Consider the following 19,187-nt stretch of genomic DNA (forward strand, 5'->3'; position numbering starts at 1 on the left):
CTATCCAGCTATTGCTATAAAAATGGAATACCTAGTGAATATGAGAAAACAATATTTCCGAACAGAGTAATAGAAATGACTGTCAATGATCAGGATCTTACTAGAATTGAATTTAGACCCTTTCTGAAATATGTCAGAGTAATAAAGAAGATAGAAAACATTAACAATTTTTCGAAGTTTCCTTTTATTTTTTATCAGTCCAATGTATCCCCTTTCCTCCTTATTCATGAAGTTTTAGAAGAAATTAATGAAATCCAACTCCCTTTTCAAAGCTACGGTGACTTCAAGAGTCTCGGTCTCCAGGATATAGAAAGCTTTGGCACTACTGCATTCCACAGGCTGGGGAAGGGTTATCAACAGCTTCCTAAAAATCAAAACAAAACAAGATAAGATAAAAACCTAGAATCAGCATCCTAAAGTGATATCAAGAAACTATCACAACTAATGAATCATTGAACATTATATCAAAATTAATGATGTACTATATGTTGGCTAATTGACTTTAAATAAAAAAAGAAGATATCACTTTTTTTTTTTTAGATTTTATTTATTTGAAAGAGAGAGCACAAGTAGAGGGAGAGGGAGGGAGAAGCAGGCTCCCTGCTGAGCAAGGAGCCCAATGTGGGACTCGATCCCAGGACCCTGGGATCATGACCCATGCGGAAGGCAGCCGCTTAACCGGCTGAGCCACCCAGGCGTCCCAAGAAGATATCACATTTAATAAGGTAATGGAAAGCAATACATACCATCAGAAGATTAGGAACCAAAAAATATTTAGACAGTATAAATACTGGATCAAAAATATGCCTAAGTAACACAAATAACATACCAGGTTTTTTTTTTGCTTTAAAAATCCAAGCAGGGGTTTTGTTCCCCCACTCTTTTTTTCAAAATTGACCCCATTTTGCATTATAGACACATAGTCTCAGGCTTGGTTTATAGGCAGAGGAATAGAGCCATTGCAACTTTAAGTTGGTTGGATAGATCTGTTGCCAGCCATGCTTACGTGTAGATGGAATGTGACTGACTGATACAAATCTGAAAATTGGAATGGTTCTATAATAATTCTGCTAGCGGAACCTCAGGCTGAATCTCTACTACAGGTATAGTTGTTGAAATTCAGGCCTGGAATGATTTTAATACCAGATCAATGAAAGTGCTTCTCTGTGCTTGCTTCTGCTTCTTTCTCCTATACATTGACAAAAAGCCCTGTGAGAGATTGCTGGGTTTATTTTGCAGTTGTGGCTCAGTTACTGGATAGCTGTATGCTTTAGATGCATTGCTGGGATGAGACATCCATAATTCTGTCATAGTGGTATGAATGTGAATTATGCCTGGGGTCGGCACATGCTGGTATCTGAAGAAAATTAAATGCATGCAACTCTTGTTACCTCACATTCTCCATAGAGAAGGCTTGAGTATCTCTATAAAAAGTGGACAGAGAAGCTCTTTTAGAAGGTATAAGATCCAAATCAGTAAAGGGATCTGGTATTTTTTAGGGCTACTTATAGAATACTTGTAAAAATAGTGTTTGAAACAAACTTTTGAAAACCAATGGCCTCTTTACTCATTTGCAAAGACCTAAGTTCAGGAAACTGGACTCATTAAAAGTATTTATCACAAATCTCTGGAACCAAAAGGAGAAATTTTCTGTGACTCTTGTTCCATTCCAGATATCTGGGGTAAGAAAAACAGCTCTCTCCACCAGAAGTAATATCGCGATGTATTTTAATATAGCCTGTAATATTTGGCATCTCAAGAAAGCGGGTGCAAAAAATGTTTAGAGTCCATCTTTTTAAAATTGTTTATAATATAGGTTGAGCTGGAATTAGATTTGCTTTATCTCTTATTCTACAAATGTTAATATATTCACTTTAAAAATAAAGCGAAGCTCAGTGGTGGTAGCTTCATTGCACTAAAAGACAACTATAAATCAACTGAAGAAGGAGCTCCAATGATAATGTGCCCCTCTCTGTCCAGAGAGATATAAATTCAGAAGAGACAGTTAGTGACCACTGGAATGATCCATCTATCCCTGCATTTCTGTCTAGTTCTTAGTAGTATGGCTTCACATACTAAAATTTTGAACAACAGAAATGGTGCAACTTACTTAGGCTCTTAGGAGAAGGGAAGTATTTTTGTCCAGTCTATTTTACTGTCTGATATCTGAATTGAGATTTATATTTAAACAAAATAAAATTCTACAAATACTTATCCATGTACAATTCATTGAAGGACAGGACTATATCTTATCTTCGTGTCCCCCCAGTGTCTAGCAGAAGACTTTATAAATGTTTGTTGAATGAATAAATAAACGAATGAAAAGCAAATAGGTTGCCACAAAATATTTGAATACCTACTATAGATTAGTACTATCATAAATGAATAAACATTTAAACCCAATCCCTCAGCTTTTACATTGATAGTATACTTGCTTTTAAGAAGGTACAGTTTAGGAACTGACCAAATGCTTATCCAGTGTTAATTTTCATTAGCAATTATTTAAAAGTGAACTATATGAAAGTAAAGGCAAAAAAACTATCTATAAAGTGAACTATAACTTAGAGACTTACATACTTACATTTATATTAGCAAAGTCAAGGTGATATTCCTTGCAAGAGATTTAAATACAGGACAACCTTGTTCTGTGCATATTCACACAATGCAGTTTTTATTTTACATAGTTAATGAATTATTTTATCTAAATATCTGGGTTAAAAATAAACAGGACTTTTTAAAGGTTTTCTAGTGGAGCCATAACTATTTTCAAAGAAAGTGCAGAAATAGCTACTGAGCTAAACTTCACAATTTCATTTTGAAAACATTTTTTTGGTTTGAACATCAGTCAATTCTCAATCAATCTGAATTAAAGGAGCACAGCAAAGGTGAGAATAAATAGCATTCAACCAAAAATTAACTCATACTTGTATTTACAATATGTTCTTATTATCCCATTCAAGGAATTCATTTATGACATTCTTAGGATTCACTTCAAAAAATAATGAAATCTCATATGAAGACAAAAGTCCTTGGGAAATTAACCAATTTCCCCTATCTTTCCTCCTTTCTATCTACTCCATGTTGGGAATTGACATGCCAAAACAAGTTTTTAAAAAATGAAGAATTTAAGAAATTGCTTTATTTCTTTAGGTTGTATAATTCCAAAAATCTGGGTTTTATTGATAATTCTAATGCAATTGACTATCATTTGACTGATACTACTAGTCCATCCAGTTAAAATAGAGTCACTTGTTCTGCCTTATACATACACGAATGGGATATTTTCTCTTACTTTTCTTGGGATAAGTAAACAGTGTTAGAGGGTGTCAAAATTGAAACTAAACAAAGTTAACATGAATATCAATAAACTCAAAAACAAGACACACTTCCAATAACACAATTTCAGATAATAGCATGGCTCCAAAGAATGCTCAAGTGTTTGGGAAAGATGATAAAAATGATATAAGCCTTTCCTCAGTCTTCTACCATAATTCATGATTTTTTTTTCTTAAGAGACAGCACCTCTGTGCACAGAGCATTTAATATATAAGAACAGTATGATCCAAAAATTCTAGTGTAGCCCACATTCTATGTGGACAGGTATGTGAGTCTTTCACTTAGTGGGCTCTGATAGATATCTGGAACGATAGCATAGCCAGAGCATCTGCCTGAAGATTGATGGAGAACTGCGAGGGAAGCGGAAATTAACTCCATGGTGTGTAGATACGTATGTGCTTTTAACAAGCACACCAATATCATGGAAGATTAACTGTTCATGTAAGCAACTTTCCTCGCAGAGGTTGTGTGGAAGAGTAAAAGCATATATAATAAGAATTTTAAAAGTACAATACTCCTTGAAGTGAATTGTAGGAATAGTGGATGGGATTTTTATAACATGAGACAATGCCTTGTGAGAATGTAGTTTTGAAATGATATAAGTGATGAGAAAATATTTGATATATATTCATCTGTAGATCATTTTGGGTTAAATGCCTCTACTGTGGAAATCAAGGTTAAGCCACGTAGGTACACTGAGTTGTTTACACATAGAAGTCTTTTGTATGAAGGATCTACTTTTTATTTTTTTATTTTTTTGAAGTCCTAAGATCAACAGGGGAGAAGTATTGATTCTGATAATGGAAGAAAGAAAAGGTGTCAGCGGTTGACTACTCTCCATGCCCAGTTTGAAATGTTCATGAGTTACAGAGAAAGAACCACTGCAATCAGCCCAAGTGTGCTCACTGCTATACATTCAGATGAAAAGTGAACAAAGCAGTGAGATATTTAGATATTTTATCAAGTACACACTGGGTCCCCTGGATTCCCTCTTTAAGGAGTTGGTTTTGAGAGAGAGGACTGATTTGTCCAGGTTTCAGGATAAACATTTACCTCAGAATCTTACTGTATGTGTGGTGTTTGGGGAAGATAATTCGAACCTGTGTAATAAGAAGACTATTTTGAAAATATTAAATGTTTAATTGAATTATTTCACTATTACCTGTATTCTTTTTCAATGTAGTCACACTACTTGAGGAACTAGTGATAAATTGTTAGAATTTTTGTTTTAAGTAATTGATGACAAGAGTTTTCTGTTAATTTTCAGGGAAATATAATCAAATTGAACCTTAGAGTCCCACAATAACCAAAAAGTTTAAAGATATTGCTTCTTTTATGCCATCACTGTACAAAAAACCACGTGAAAGACTTAAAACTTAGGAGATTTTCACCTCTAGTTGTTTTTCCTCACAGATAAGCAAACTGTATCTGAATGTCAAGGACTGTGTTTTGGCAGTATCAACCTACTCCAAATGCATGGGGGCAAAGCAGAAAAAAATCAGGTGTTTCCAAATATATTTATATTTATATTATGCAGATCAAACATCTGAATAACATTTTCACCTTTCTTCAGACTTTAGGGGTGATGCAAAATAACTATGTACACTTAAGAATATTGACTAAAGTTTTATTAATATTATAATATATTATTCTAGTTCTAAGTTTTACTCACTTATTAGGAGTACGAAGGTCGAGAATCATTTCTTGGATGTCAATTTTAATTTCAGAAGGGTTCGTATTTGGCAGTTTAATTTTCACCTGAAAGAGAAAACGAGAAGAAAAATACTGCTGTCTTGAAGAACAGTTAATGTGAAGAGTGTAAGGAAGTTTGGGGACATGAGAACTAATATTTATTAAGTTCCAGCTATGTGCAAGCCTAGGCCCTTTCCTCATAACAATCTTGAGAGGCAGGATTACCCCCATTTTACAGATGATGAAACTGAGATACAGAGCAATTTAGTAAGGGCCCGAGGGCAACTGTGTGTAATTGAACTAAGGTCTGTCTGACTCCAAAGCTATATAGAAACACATTGGTTACTCGCTTGTAACTTTCATTGTCTGAAGGTGCATACTAGTGCACCTGCTAAGGTTGGGGGCTTTCTATTGACTTTATTCTTATTTATTTATTTATTTATTTTTATTAATTTTATTATGTTAGTCACCATACATCACATCATTAGTTTTTGATGTAGTGTTCCAGGATTCATTGTTTCAGTACAACACCCAGTGCTCCATGCAATACATGCCCTCTTTAATACCCATCACCGGGCTAACCCATCCCCCAGCCCCCCCTAAAACCCTCAGTTTGTTTCTCAGAGTCCATAGTCTCTCATAGTTCGTCTCTCCTTCCAATTTCCCCCCCTTCATTTTTCCCTTCCTACTATCTTTTTTTTTTTTTTAACATATAATGTATTATTTGTTTCAAAGGTACAGGTCTATGATTCGTCAGTCTTACACAATTCACAGCGCTCACCATAGCACATATCTTCCCCAGTGTCCATCACCCAGCCACCCCATCCCTCCCACCCCCCACCACTCCAGCAACCCTCAGTTTGTTTCCTGAGATTAAGAATTCCTCATATGAGTGAGATCATATGATACTTGTCTTTCTCTGATTGACTTATTTTGCTTAGCATAATACCCTCTAGTTCCATCCACGTCGTTGCAAATGGCAAGATTTCATTTTTTGATGGCTGCATAATATTCCATTGTATATATATACCACATCTTCTTTATCCATTCATCTGTCGATGGACATCTTAATTAATTAATTAGTTCACAATTCCTAGAGAAGTGTAGGAGTCCATAAAAATCGTTAACATAACAGAAGATAAATAAAAACATGATCCTTACACACACAAAAAAATGGGACTGTTGATTGGTTTGGTAAGATTTTACTTAAAAATGTCTCATCTCAGTTCCACTCTTGGATACATACCCCAGAGCATTTAAAACAGGTGTTCAAACAAAAACATTATATGTTTTTGTTCACAGCAGCATTATTCACAATAACTTGAATCAAAGGCACAAACAACCCAAATTTGCATCAACTGATAAATGGATAATCAAATTGTGGTATAGCCATGCAATAGAATATTATTCAGCCATAAAAAGCAATGAAGTACTATTACATGGATGAACCTTGAAACATTAAGCTGAGTGAAAGAAGCCAGGCACATACTGTAGGACTCTATTCATATGAAATATCCAGAGTAGGTAACCCATAGAGACTGAAAACAGATTGGTGGATGCCAGAGGTTGGAGAGGAAGAAAAGAGGAGTGACTGTTTAACAAGTACAGATTTCCTCCTGGGTTGATGAAAATGTTCTGGAATTAGATATTGGTGATGGTTGCACAACATTGTCAATGTATTACATGTCACTCTCAGTGAATTCTGTATTGTGTATTTTACCACAGTACAAAGTCTCATCCCTCACTCTAATTTAATTAATTCCCTTTTTGATGGAAGTTGATCTATCTATCTATCTATCTATCTATCTATCATCTATCTATCCATCCATCCATCTATCTGAGATGCCATGGCATATGGTTTCTATAAACAAACAAAACAACTTAAGGTTAAGGTAAATTATGAAGCCTTCTCTAAAATGAGCTAGAAGACTTGAAATATCAGACATCGGGTGATTTAAGAACTGGAATGGTAGGGGCACCAGGGTGGCTCAGTCGTTAAGCATCTGCCTTTGGCTCGGATCATGATCTCAGGGTCCTGGAATTGAGCCCTGCATCTGGCTCCCTGCTCAGCAGGAGGTCTGCTTCTCCCTCTCCCACTCCCCCTGCTTGTGTTCCCTCTCTTGCTGTGTCTCTATCAAATACATAAATAAAATATTAAAAAAAAAGAACTGGAATGGTAAGGATAAAAACAGCAGGTTATGAGGGAAATACATATCAAATAAGTAATGGGGAAAATGGAATTCCTTGTAAGAAGCTTAAAGTAGGCAATAGTGTTTTTGCAATATAAAATTTGTGGACCAATACATGTCTGTGAGTTATATTTTACTTTATTAAATCTGTATATAAAAATATTTGTAAATAGAGCTCTAGAGGTCCTACTATCTAAATATATCCTATGGCTAATATTTTAATTAAACAAAGAATTACCTCCTATTTATATTTTGAAAACTCAGATCTTCATAATTAATAGATGTTTTAAGTGAGAGAAATAGAGCATTTCTTAGAGGTAGTTATAGGTGCTCCACCTCAAAGTAAATGAGCATTCTATTGGACAAAGAAAGACCCATTTTTATTATAACTTGCAGATCTGATAGTCGGATGTTCTTTAGTTGCAGGATGACTCATACCACCTGGACCAAGGGATATAAATATTTATTTCTTTAGTCTGAAATGTTCAGATCTTTCAAGGTAAAAGATTATTTCCTCAAGGTTGAAATGACATTTGAGGAAGGAAAAAAATGATAACTTATGTGAAATGTAGATACAACTTCTGGGTAGAACGTCAAAGTGGTTCTTAAAATCACTTGCAACTCTAGTGAAGGGTAATTTAGAAACAACTCACTAATTTTTCCTCTTGAGAAAATTAAAATTGTGTACTAAAATGTTTTCAGAGGAGGGACAGGAAGGAACAAATTAAGTGGAATCATACACATTAATATCTCATAAGCTAGAAGGTTCAATAGGAATCTTAACAGAAAAACTCCTGAAACATGAATCAGACTGCTTTAGAAATACTTCTAATGAATTCCCGGAAAATAGACATGGTTTTTTACTGACTTCTAACTGATTGTACCCAAGATCTAACTAGTCCAACATTAGTAAGTACAGTACGTTACTGACCAAGCAATTAAATGAACTGATGTTCCTCCCTTTACATAGGATGCAAATTGATTTATTTCAAATAATTACTTATTTTAATAGGTAAACTAGGGAAAACTAAAAATTTCATTGGGAAACTCTCAACTTTTTGGGAGCTCAACCTTTGGAGTCAAACTTGAGTTTGAATTCTGTTTCTGTCACTTCTTAGTTATTTATTGCTTATAGTTATCTATTGTTTTATAACCAAAACCAATTACACCTCCCCCCTAATTTATGGCTCAAAACAATACACATTTATTATCTCACACATTTTCTTTGGCTTAGGAATTTGGGAGTGGCTTAACTAGGCAGTTCTGGCTTAGGGTCTAAAATGAAGTTGTAATCAGGATACTGACTGAGGCTGCATACATCTGAAGGCTTTACTGGGGCTAGAGGATCTGCATCCAAGATGGCCCACTCACATGGCTATTGCCAGGAGGCCTCAGTTCTTCACCACGTGGATTTCTCCATAGGGCTTAGGGCTGCTTGATTGTCCTTATGACACAATAGCTGTCTTCTCCCAAGAGTGAATGATCCAAAAGAGCAAGGCAAAAGCAATGTCCTTTTTCCATCCCTAACATGGTCTCAGAAAGTGTACTTTTTCATTTCTATGATATCCTATTGGTTACATGGGGCAGCCCTATTCAGTGTGAGAGGGAACTACACAAAGGGAAGAATATCAGGAAGTGAAAATCATTAGGGGCCATCTTGTAGGCTGGCTACCGCAGTATCCATCACTAACTTCAGTTTAAACCTCTGTCTTCTGGCCTTGTGAATAAAAAGAGCAGGAAAAGGTCCACTACTTTAAGGTTTGTGTGAGCCTTTCTTTCCACTTTCAGCTTGTCTTCTGACAAGTAGTCAAAACTACTTGCTTAGTCTGTCTCTGGGAATTCACTTTGGGGCTTTCCTGGAGATAAGTAAAGGTAGATCAAATTGCTTTCATGGTCCTCTATTTATTTTCCTCTATGTGTTGTAACAGAGCTGGCTTAATATGCCAAAGTGTTTGGGAGGGGAGGTCATTAATGTAGGATTATCATTTTGAGTTTTAAATTTCCTCTTTATTGTTTTGTTCTTACAAGAGATTTATATGACAAGATGGTTCCTGAAGAGATAATATTCCTATAATCTGTAAATGATATACAGGCTCCCCTGTTCCTCAGACAAGTGTCCGTGATCATATTATAAGATGCTGGAAAATTGAAAGAAAAGGCCAAATGGCGAATGTTCCACAGAGGTCATCCATTCTGTGTTTCCTCTTGAGCTGTCACTTCCTGACAACCAGAACGGAAGAATAAATGAAATATACCTTATATGTAACTTGGCCAGTTTATGTATGCTATTTACTGAAATTCTATTGATGCTCAAGATATACAGAAGGGTTTGGGCTGAAAATTTAAAAGATATTCTTATTTATGGATTCAGGATATTATAAAAATATTTTTTATTTGACAGAAACACAGGAACCATCTCCAATATATTTGATTCTTAGCAAAGAAGTTAAGACTATTTGAGTTTCTATTTGAAACTTAATGTTAGGAAATTTTGATTAACAGAAAAAGTTTGGGTAGGTCTCATTCCGAATTGCTTCGGTAGCTTAACTTCCCATTGTTTAACTATGGAAACCCACATTTAACTCTGGAGATATTTTTCGCATTGCAGCCATCTAAGTATTTTATAAAAATTCTCATGAGTAATAATGATCTATAGGAAAATGAAAAAAATTAAAGGTGATGTTTCCCTACTTTGAAATAATATATTTACCTCTGAGGAATAAAAATATAGAGGTATGTGTTCTCCAAAACCAGGACAAAAACCCAATAGATACATTTTTAAATTAATGGATAAATTTCCTATGATGTTACCACTTTGGGGTTTTTAAATTTTATTTATTTATTTGAGAGAGAGCACAAGCAGGGGGAGGGGCAGAGGAAGAAGCAGACTCCCCACTGAGCAGGGAGCTGGACATGAGGCTCAATCCCAAGACCCTGGGATCATGACCTGAGCTGAAGGCAGACTCTCAACTGACTGAGCCATCCAGGAACCCCTGATGTTACCACTTTGAAACATCCCAGTACTACACTGTCATGCCTGTCTTATGAGATCATGGAAGCATAGTACCTCTTCTCTCACAGGAATCAAGGGTAAGCGCAGCTCATTTTGGAATAAGAAGACTCATCTATAGGACCTCCATGTCTCTATTGGCCCCCACAATCACCCCCAAACACTCATAGCCTCACTACCACTAGCTGTCTGGAGACTACCAGAACAAAATCCATTATACTTTTATCGCTATTTGTCAAGAACACAAGGAGCCTCAGACTCCCAAGTCCTTGCTTATCACCTAACAATTACCATCGAGATCTCCATATCCTCTATTTTGTTTCCATTTCCTACCCCTCACCAACTCATGAAATCCTTCCATAGTTCCTCTGGAACACAGAGTCCATCACCCTTTATCTCTTCAGCCTCTGAATATTCCTTTCAATTTCTTGAAATCTGGATCTCCCCTGATCACACTGCTTCCCTAGTCTTCTCAGTGGGTGCCTGTTTTTTGTTTTTTGTTTTTTCTCCCATTGCATTTATATCCCTGGGCCTGCCCCTTTCCTCTAGCTTTTAAAAATGAATCTCAGGTCTTCACACTATACCATCAAATACCCTCCTTGTTGGAATCATCTACCAATTCCTTAAAACGTTTTAAGGAGGAAGTAATCAAAAGGGTAAAATACCGCTGGGTGGTCATCCCCCTATCTTTAATAATAATAATAATTCTTTGTTCTCTATTGATATTTCTAATATTAAATTTCTGTCTTCAGTGTTTGATTTATATATCCACTTAGATAACCTTTCCAACCTCCTAGCCTCACTTTCTCATGTCCTTCAAGTCTTTGCACAAATATTTCCTTCTCAGTGATGCCTTCCCTGACTATACTATTTAAAATTGCAGCTATGGGGCACCTGGCTGGCTCAGTCAGTAGAGCATGTGACTCTTGATCTTGGGATCATGAGTTCAAGCCTTACATTAGGCATGGAGCCTACTTTAAAAAATTGCAGCTACTAGGGCCAGGGTAGCTAGAACATAATGAACAAGGAAGAAAATGTGGTGTCAAATGAAACTGAAAAAGTACGTAGGCATCAGATCATATAAGGCCTCATAGGTCAAGATAAGGAGTCTGGATTTTGTTCTAAGTGCTGTAGGAAGCCACTAAAGGTTCTGAACAAAGAAGTGATGTGATCTGATTTACTTTAAAAAAGGATCTCTTTGGACACTGTGGAAAGGCTGCAAGGAAGTAATTGTTGAAGGAGGGAGAAGAGAGAGGAGGGACCCATAATGGTCCAGGTGAAAGATGATGGTGGTTTGGAACATGATGGTAGTTGTGGTGGTAATGAAAATTAGATGGATTTAGAATATATTTTGAAAGTAGAGCCAAAAAGACTTGCTGATGCTATAAAGAGGAATGAGAGATGATTTAGGTGTTTAGTTTGTGCAGCTGGGTGAATGTTCTTGCCATTTCCTGAGATGATGAAGGTCAATGAAAAAGAGGTTTGGGGAAGACAATTAAGAGTTCTGTTTTGGGCATGTTAGGCTTGGATTGTCTATTAAAGTGAGAGATGTCAAGTAAGCAGTTGGTTATATGAATCTGAAGCTTCTGGGAGAGGCCAAGACTAGAGAAATAGTATTTAAAGCCATTGGAATGTATGGAAAGAGAACAGAGAAAAAAGAGACATAGGTTTTTTTCAGAGACCTAGAGAACTCGAGGCAGGAGAGGAAAAACCGGTGATTTGGGGTCAAAGGAGAGGAGGAGATGCCCAGTGATTCTGGAGGAAAACCAGAAGAGAGGAGTCATTATAGTAAAGAGAAACACATGTTTTAAGAAGGAAGAAGTAATCAAAAAGGTAGAATACTGCTGGGTGGTCCATCCTCATATCTCCAACCCCCTTTTTTCTAATTTTGTGCAGGACAACTGTTTGTTTTTAGGATTGTCCCTCTTATGGCAGGATTTAGAGCATCTCTGGCCCCTAAGTATTAAAAGCCAATAACACCCTATAACCAAAAATGCCTCCACCCATTTCTAAAAGTCCTCTGGGGACCCATACCATGACTACTTTTTTACTATTTGTTCATTCACTCTAGTGACACACATTAAGCACTCAATAAATATTACTTAAGCAAATGAAGGGATATTTGTCATCAACTGAAAAGCATTCTGAATTCTCTTTTATCCTAAAAAACACCCCTAAATCTTGCCTCCTCCTCCTCTCCTCCCTTTCATTGTCAAACTTCCTCAGAGAATGATCTACATTTGCTGCCTTCTCTTCCTCACTTCTTGTTCACTTCTTGGCTTTCTTCAATCTGGTGTTAGCACCCACCACACCACTGAAGCTGCTGTCTTCCAAAGGTCACCAAAGACTTCTTAACTGATGAATCTAAAAATTCCTTCTGCACCCCAATCCTGGTTTACCCTTCTATAGCAGCAGATACTGTTATGGCTTTCTCCCATCTCTGAATATCTTTCTCAGTTCCTCTTCCCTTATCTGCCCCTCAAATATTAGCATTTTCCTAGGGTCAATCTGTTCCTGCTCGCATGGATTCAGAAGTTTCTGCCTGTACTCGTTCAAGGATTCTGGACCATGTGATTCAGATATTTTAATGAAACCTCCTCAAAATGGTATCATCAAAATCTAAAGTTGCTGATTTTTTTTTTTACCAAGTAATATGGATAAGACACTTTTCACTCTTATTTCATACCTGACCCTAAGCCCATCTCAAACTCTGCCCCCATCTCTCTCTCTCTCCCCGCCCACACGCATTCTGCATCTATCTCTCATTATGGGGGACTTGTATTTTCAACTCTACTAATTTTGGTACTATTTAAAATTTTAGATACATCTAACTTTCATAATCACAAATGTATTAAATCTATACAATTAGATTAGCTTTGAAGGAGGTATTCTTCCCCTCACCATCATTATGAAAGAATGTTATGATATTAACTATAAATGTATGTATATTACTGAGAGAACTATTAGAAATTGAATTTGAAGGTTTACTGTGCTGCCTGGAGCTGATAATAAGGAATTGTATTACAGCTCAAATACCCTTCTCCCTGACACACAGTCTGATAGGTAACCAATCAAATAAGGTTAGCATAATCAGAAAGCCTGCAAAAAAGGTGTCCATCCTCTAGAATTTATATGGAAAAGAGAATCTATTCCATTATCAAGCAGCCAAACCCATTTGTTCATTAAAGGTCAATGAATAGGACTGATTTAACCTTAAGAGAGAAAACAGGACTTGAGAAGCAGACCATTCAAGAAACAAGTGAATTCTCAGAAGATAGGGGGACACTTTGCTCAGAATGATGGATAGCCCTGTCTGAGATGAGAATGATAAACATGTGACTTCTGGTTGTGTCTGTCAGATAGTGACTGACTCCTATCCCATCCCTGACTCTCACCCTATTCTCAGTGAGATTTAGAGATGGAGTGAGGCTCATATCCCAGTGAAGAGATGATGATGAAAGAGAAACAGGCTTAATGCCTTGCTTTATAGGTCACATCAGAATGTCCCCTTATCAATACAGATGCATTAAAGGAGAAGAACCAAAATATCAAGAAGCCATTGCAGCTCAAAAAGAATATCAAGCTATGTGCAGGCTGCTTTTCCCCTCCTCTAGAACAAACGATGGGTCACTTGGCAGAATATCAATAACCCTAGTCCCATTCACTTTTAGATTTTAGAGATAATCTGCTGTTCAAAACGAATGGGAGAAAATGGGAATCCACTGACCTACTTCCCCACTGCACCCATCCCCCTTCCCGCCACAAATAGTCCTATGAAGAAGACAGGCTATCTTCCTACATATCTTTGATACCTGAAGTTCCTTTTTCCATGCCCCCCAACTGGCACCCAAAAGGTCAGGTACTTTGGTCAGCCCTATTTCTCAGGAGTAGGCAAGTTCCTATTTTTTCCCACCTTGTTTCTATGACAGCTTTTTGGCTTCCCCCATCGTCATTGTTTTTATCTCTAAAGCCATGACACAGTCTCAACCTCACTTCATTGATCCAATTCCTCTTGGTTTTCAATACCTGGCTTGGAACTGGAGTGAGAATTTCTGATGCCTCTGTTTGAACGCTGCCTCTGAATACTGATCCCGTCCCAAGGGCTATGTATTCTGTCCTCAGTCCCGTTTCTGCAAGCTTCCTAGTGTCCCTCTCAACAACCCCCCCAAGCATACAGGTGCTACCTAAAATCAGTTCTACATCATTCTAAGCCTGATGCAAAGCCAGCACTCAGTGGTAGTATATTCTAATCCCTCAGAGAGCAAACACCAATTCTGAAAATCAACATCTCCAGTCCCTGTCTTTGAGTTCTGCATGGATTTATATTTCTAACAGCCTACTGGATGCTTCCAACAAGATTTCTTGCAGGCAGTTCAAACTCAATATAACCAAAACTTAATATTTTTCTCTTAGAACTTTGTCTTCTTTTGCATTTCTTACCTGATATCCCCATACCACAAACAAAACCACCCTTGGTTTACTCTTATTCCAGAAGTAATAGATGGTAATCGTTAAAAAAAAGGGGGGGGGGTAATTCAGACGAGGAAAAAGAAATAGAAACCATTTCTAAGACTATCATCCAGAGACAAACCACTTTACATTCCCATATCTTGATTAATGTCATCACCATTTACCCAGTCACCCAAGCTAGAACTCTTGACTCCTGTTTCTTCCTTACATATCCCATCTGAGAACTTTCTAAATCCTATCAGTATTACCTCTGAAATGTCTACTTTGTTCTCTATCCCCACTGCCACACTCCAGGTTCCTACCTCTCTTACCTGAATTAGTGCAATTGTCTCTTAACTGGTTTTTGCCTACCACCAATCTCCCTAACTCACACTCATCTCCTACCATCATCTCCCTAACTCACACTCATCTCCTACCATTTTGTAACTCTAATTCCCACAAAAGTCCACAGCTCATGGTGTCTTAGTCAGCTGGCGCTGCCATAACAAAATACTACAGACTGGAATCGGAGCATGCCAAACATGCCAGTATGGTTGGTTTCTGGTGAAAGCTCTCTTCTTGGCTTGCAGAAAGCTGTCTTCTTATTGTGTGCTCACATGGTCCAGAGAGAGAACAAGCAGAGCAAGCTCTCTGGCATCTTTGTATCAAGGCACTAATATCATCATGTAGCGCTTACCCTTGTGACTTCATCTAAAGCTAATTACCTCCCAAAGGTTCCATCTCCAAATACCATTACAATGGAGGTTAGAGCTTCAACATATGAACCTTGGGGGGGACGCAATTCAATCCATAGCACATGGTGTGACATTCAAGGGCTTTTACAACTAGCTCTAAGCTCCTTATTTTGTTTTCTTTTATTGCTCCATGTGCATTCTGGGGCTCCAAGAACATCACAAATAGTTTTCAAAACACATCATGTACTTTAATAGCACTAGGCCTTTGCTGATGCCATTGTTTATTCTGCTCAGACAGATTTTCCACCCTGACAAACTATCATGTACTTCAAATGTCCAGGCCAGATGCCACCCGTACTGTGAAGTCTGCTTGGACTACTTCTTTGCACCATATCACTTTATACACACTTCTATCAAATTCACATTGTTTGGGTTCAAATCATAGTTCTACCAGATTCTGAGTGTGTGAACTTAATGCAAGTCACTTAACTTCTTTGTGCTTCAGCAACCTCCTCTGTAAAGTGAAAATAATAGCACCTATTTCATAGGGTTGATGTGGGGATTAATGATTTACCCTGTGCAAAGTTCTCAGAGAAATGCCTGGCACATAGTAAGCATTCTATAAATTATTTGCTATTATTATTATTATATCATTTTAAGTGAAGACGAGCAGGATAAAAACCTTTATCCATAGACTGTAAATGTAGGAAAATGGCTCCGCTATGGCACTCTAGTGACCCTGCACTATCTACACTGACCACATAGGCAAGGCCCAACTGCAGCCTGCCCCAAGTCTTGGCAGAACATCCTGTGATCCTCCTGGAATATGGGAAGATACAGTCTTGTGAGGAGTTGCCTCAAGGCTGTTTCTTATCTGTCTTTCTACCTTGTGGGAGGCTCCTTATCTTGCAGGAGGCTACCATGAGGCAGTTTCTCACCCTCCTCCCTGGTTCCAATAAGGCATAAGAGCTGTCTACCTCCCTCCTCTTGGGTATAGATGCAGGCTATAAAACAGTCCAGCTACAGTCTAGAGTTGGCTCTTCAGCAACAGAGTGCCCCATTGCTCATGTCACCTGTCATCTGGTCCCCTTAGTTCGATGTTGTCCTGTGGGGCAAAGGGACATGCGGAGCTGACACCATGCTGATCTTGCTTATCCTGCCTGTGTAAGTAAGAGTTTTTATCCATTTGGGTTCACTGTTTCCTTATTGGATGGATCTGTGGAAGTCTGTGCTGCTTATAGACTGATCTCTTGATAGTAAGCTCCTTGTGAGAAAGAGAAACATCTCTATTTTGTTCAACACTGTATACCAAGTATCTGGCCTATAGTAAGTGCTCAATAAGTATTTGTTGAATTAAAAAATATATAGCAAACAGTGGTAGATATGTATTCAAGGATATATAGTCAAGGATATATATCAAACCCTTTATAGTGGGATCCTTGTGGGGAGGGATGGAAAGTACAGAGAACAAAAGAGAAAATAAAAAATAGTAAAATCAAATAAAGTAAAATAGAACAAGACAGAGGCATTGAACTCATGAAGTTTAAAGAAAAACATACATGTTACCTAGGAGGAAAAAGCCCACTAGCTGTCTTGTTATTCTCCCATTAATTTATATGAGTATTTGATACCTTACAAGCTTGACCTTGTTTTCTCAACCGTAATACAAGGAGAAAAGGCTAGATAAGCATCTTTTAAACCGTGTTCCAAAGAGCCCCAGTTTTTCTCCTAGGAGCTGCCTCATGGGTGATCGTACCCTTTTAACCAAGGCATTGGTGCTTGTATGTGTTCTATATGTTGGGCTTTCTCATAGAATTTTGTTTGAAGAAAATGGTTGGCAGCTAAAGACAAAACAAAACAAACCAGCAAACCACTGACCAAGCTGTAGCTCTAAAATGTACATCATGATGATTATAGTTACTAATACCATATTGAATACTGAGAATCTGCTGAGAGAGTAGATTTCAAGGGCTCTCAACACACACACACACACACACACACACACACAATGGTAAGTATGTGAGGAGAGGATATGTTAATTAGCTTGACTGCAGTAATCATTTCACTATGTATATGTGTATCAAACCATCATGTTGTACACTTTAAATACACACAATTTTTACTTAAAACATAAAATGCCTAATTATAGATTAAGGCCAGGGAAGCTTGGTAGCTACAAACTCAGAGGGGTGCAGCAGGCAGAATTTAGATAATGAAGCTCTTTGGCTTGACGTTAGAAAGAAAGAATGGAAGGTTTGCTGAAGACATGCATAATCGCAACTGAGAATTTTGTTTAGGACAATTGCTTTGATTTAAGACTCATGAATCCTGCTTTCTTATTTGGAGTCTGGGGAGGGTAAAGGAAAGGGTGGTCCTGGTGAATTTTTAAACCCCAAATCACTCCTTGTACTTAAACAGATTGTTCGTGCTACTATCTTCCTCAGCTTAAACAGAGGTTTTCTTAAAGTCTCTGTGTTGGATTGTTACATATAGGCCAGGTCCAGCCCCCAAATCACAAATTTAGCCAGTTCTGGGGTGTAATGCCCCCCACATTTTAGTGTTTCTGATACTGAGATGCATCATTCAATCAATGTGAACATTTAATGGGGTAGCACACCTATTTTTCCTTTGTTATTAAATAAATGGCAATTTGATGATGTCTTAGATCTGAGAAAATGCCATATTATCAACAGCAATAGTAAGCTTATAAATTTGAGCAAGAAATAATTGAGATGTGGTCAACAACCTCTTTAGTCTGAATCTTACCAGTGGGGTTAAGCAATGATGGTGGATATCATCATTAATATGCCTACAAGATAAAATTCAAGCTACAGATCAGGGATTGTTTTTCTTTTTTGAGAGTTGGCTTACCAGTACACCACTATTCACAACTATTCTTTCTTCTTCTTATGCTCACACTTTACTCAAATAGGCCAGGCTATTTCATGCCTGGATACCTTCCCATGTGCTTTACCTCTGCTTGGAATGCTCTTGGAATGTTGTCTACTGGAAAAATCCTGTCTACCCAGCGTTGATCCCTTTCTGCTTTATGACACCATATACGTCACACATATATGCCTCTAAGTATGTACTTACCATACTGAATTGCAATGATTTGTTACGTGTCCATCTCCTTTACTGTAAATTCCTTGAGGGTGATGACTGTATCTTATTTATCTTTGTATCCCTAGTACTTAGAACCATGTCTGGTATGTAATAGTACTCACTGAGTATTTAAAAATTGAATATATGCACTATTCCTTATGTTCCACATATGAGTGAAATCATATGATAACTGTCTTTCTCTGATTGACTTATTTCACTTAGCGTAATAACCTCCAGCTCCATCCATGTCAATGTAAATGGTAGATATAGTGCAGAAGACAACAGGGGAAGGGAGGGAAAACTGAAGGGGAAGAAATCGGAGAGGGAGACAAACCATATGAGACTCTTGACTCCAGGAAATAAACTGAGGGTTGTGGAAAGGGAGGTGGGTAGGGAGATGGGGTAACTCGATGATGGGCAATAAGGAGGGCACGTGATGTGATGAGCACTGGGTGTTATACGCAACTAATGAATCATTGAACACTACATCAAAAACTAATGATGTACTATACCTTGGCTAATTGAATTAAGAAAACTGAATATATGAAGAAAAAGCAAGAGAAAAAGAACAGTATACATGAGGTGAAGTGCCATAGCACCAACAAATATTTCACGCAGCTTCTATTCCATGCCTTATCCAAACCCTCTAAACTCCTGGTAGACTGTCAACACTGAGTTTAACTGTTATTAAGAAGCTGATTTCATTTATGT

General features: G+C 37.5%; 1 protein-coding gene across 1 annotated transcript in view; it reads right to left on the reverse strand.

Annotated features, from left to right (window-relative positions):
• Positions 1-234: 234 nt before the first annotated feature.
• Positions 235-19,187, reverse strand: part of DNAAF6 (dynein axonemal assembly factor 6) — a 29,653-nt gene continuing 10,700 nt past the window's right edge. Inside the window, exons 5-6 of the mRNA XM_021678209.1 lie at positions 5,009-5,094; positions 235-364 (exon numbers count right to left, since the gene is read on the reverse strand). Coding sequence (XP_021533884.1) covers positions 235-364; positions 5,009-5,094 — 216 coding nt within the window. The remainder of the gene's footprint in view (positions 365-5,008; positions 5,095-19,187) is intronic.

Source organism: Neomonachus schauinslandi, chromosome X, assembly GCF_002201575.2.
Source record: "Neomonachus schauinslandi chromosome X, ASM220157v2, whole genome shotgun sequence".
Classification (NCBI taxonomy): domain Eukaryota; kingdom Metazoa; phylum Chordata; class Mammalia; order Carnivora; family Phocidae; genus Neomonachus; species Neomonachus schauinslandi.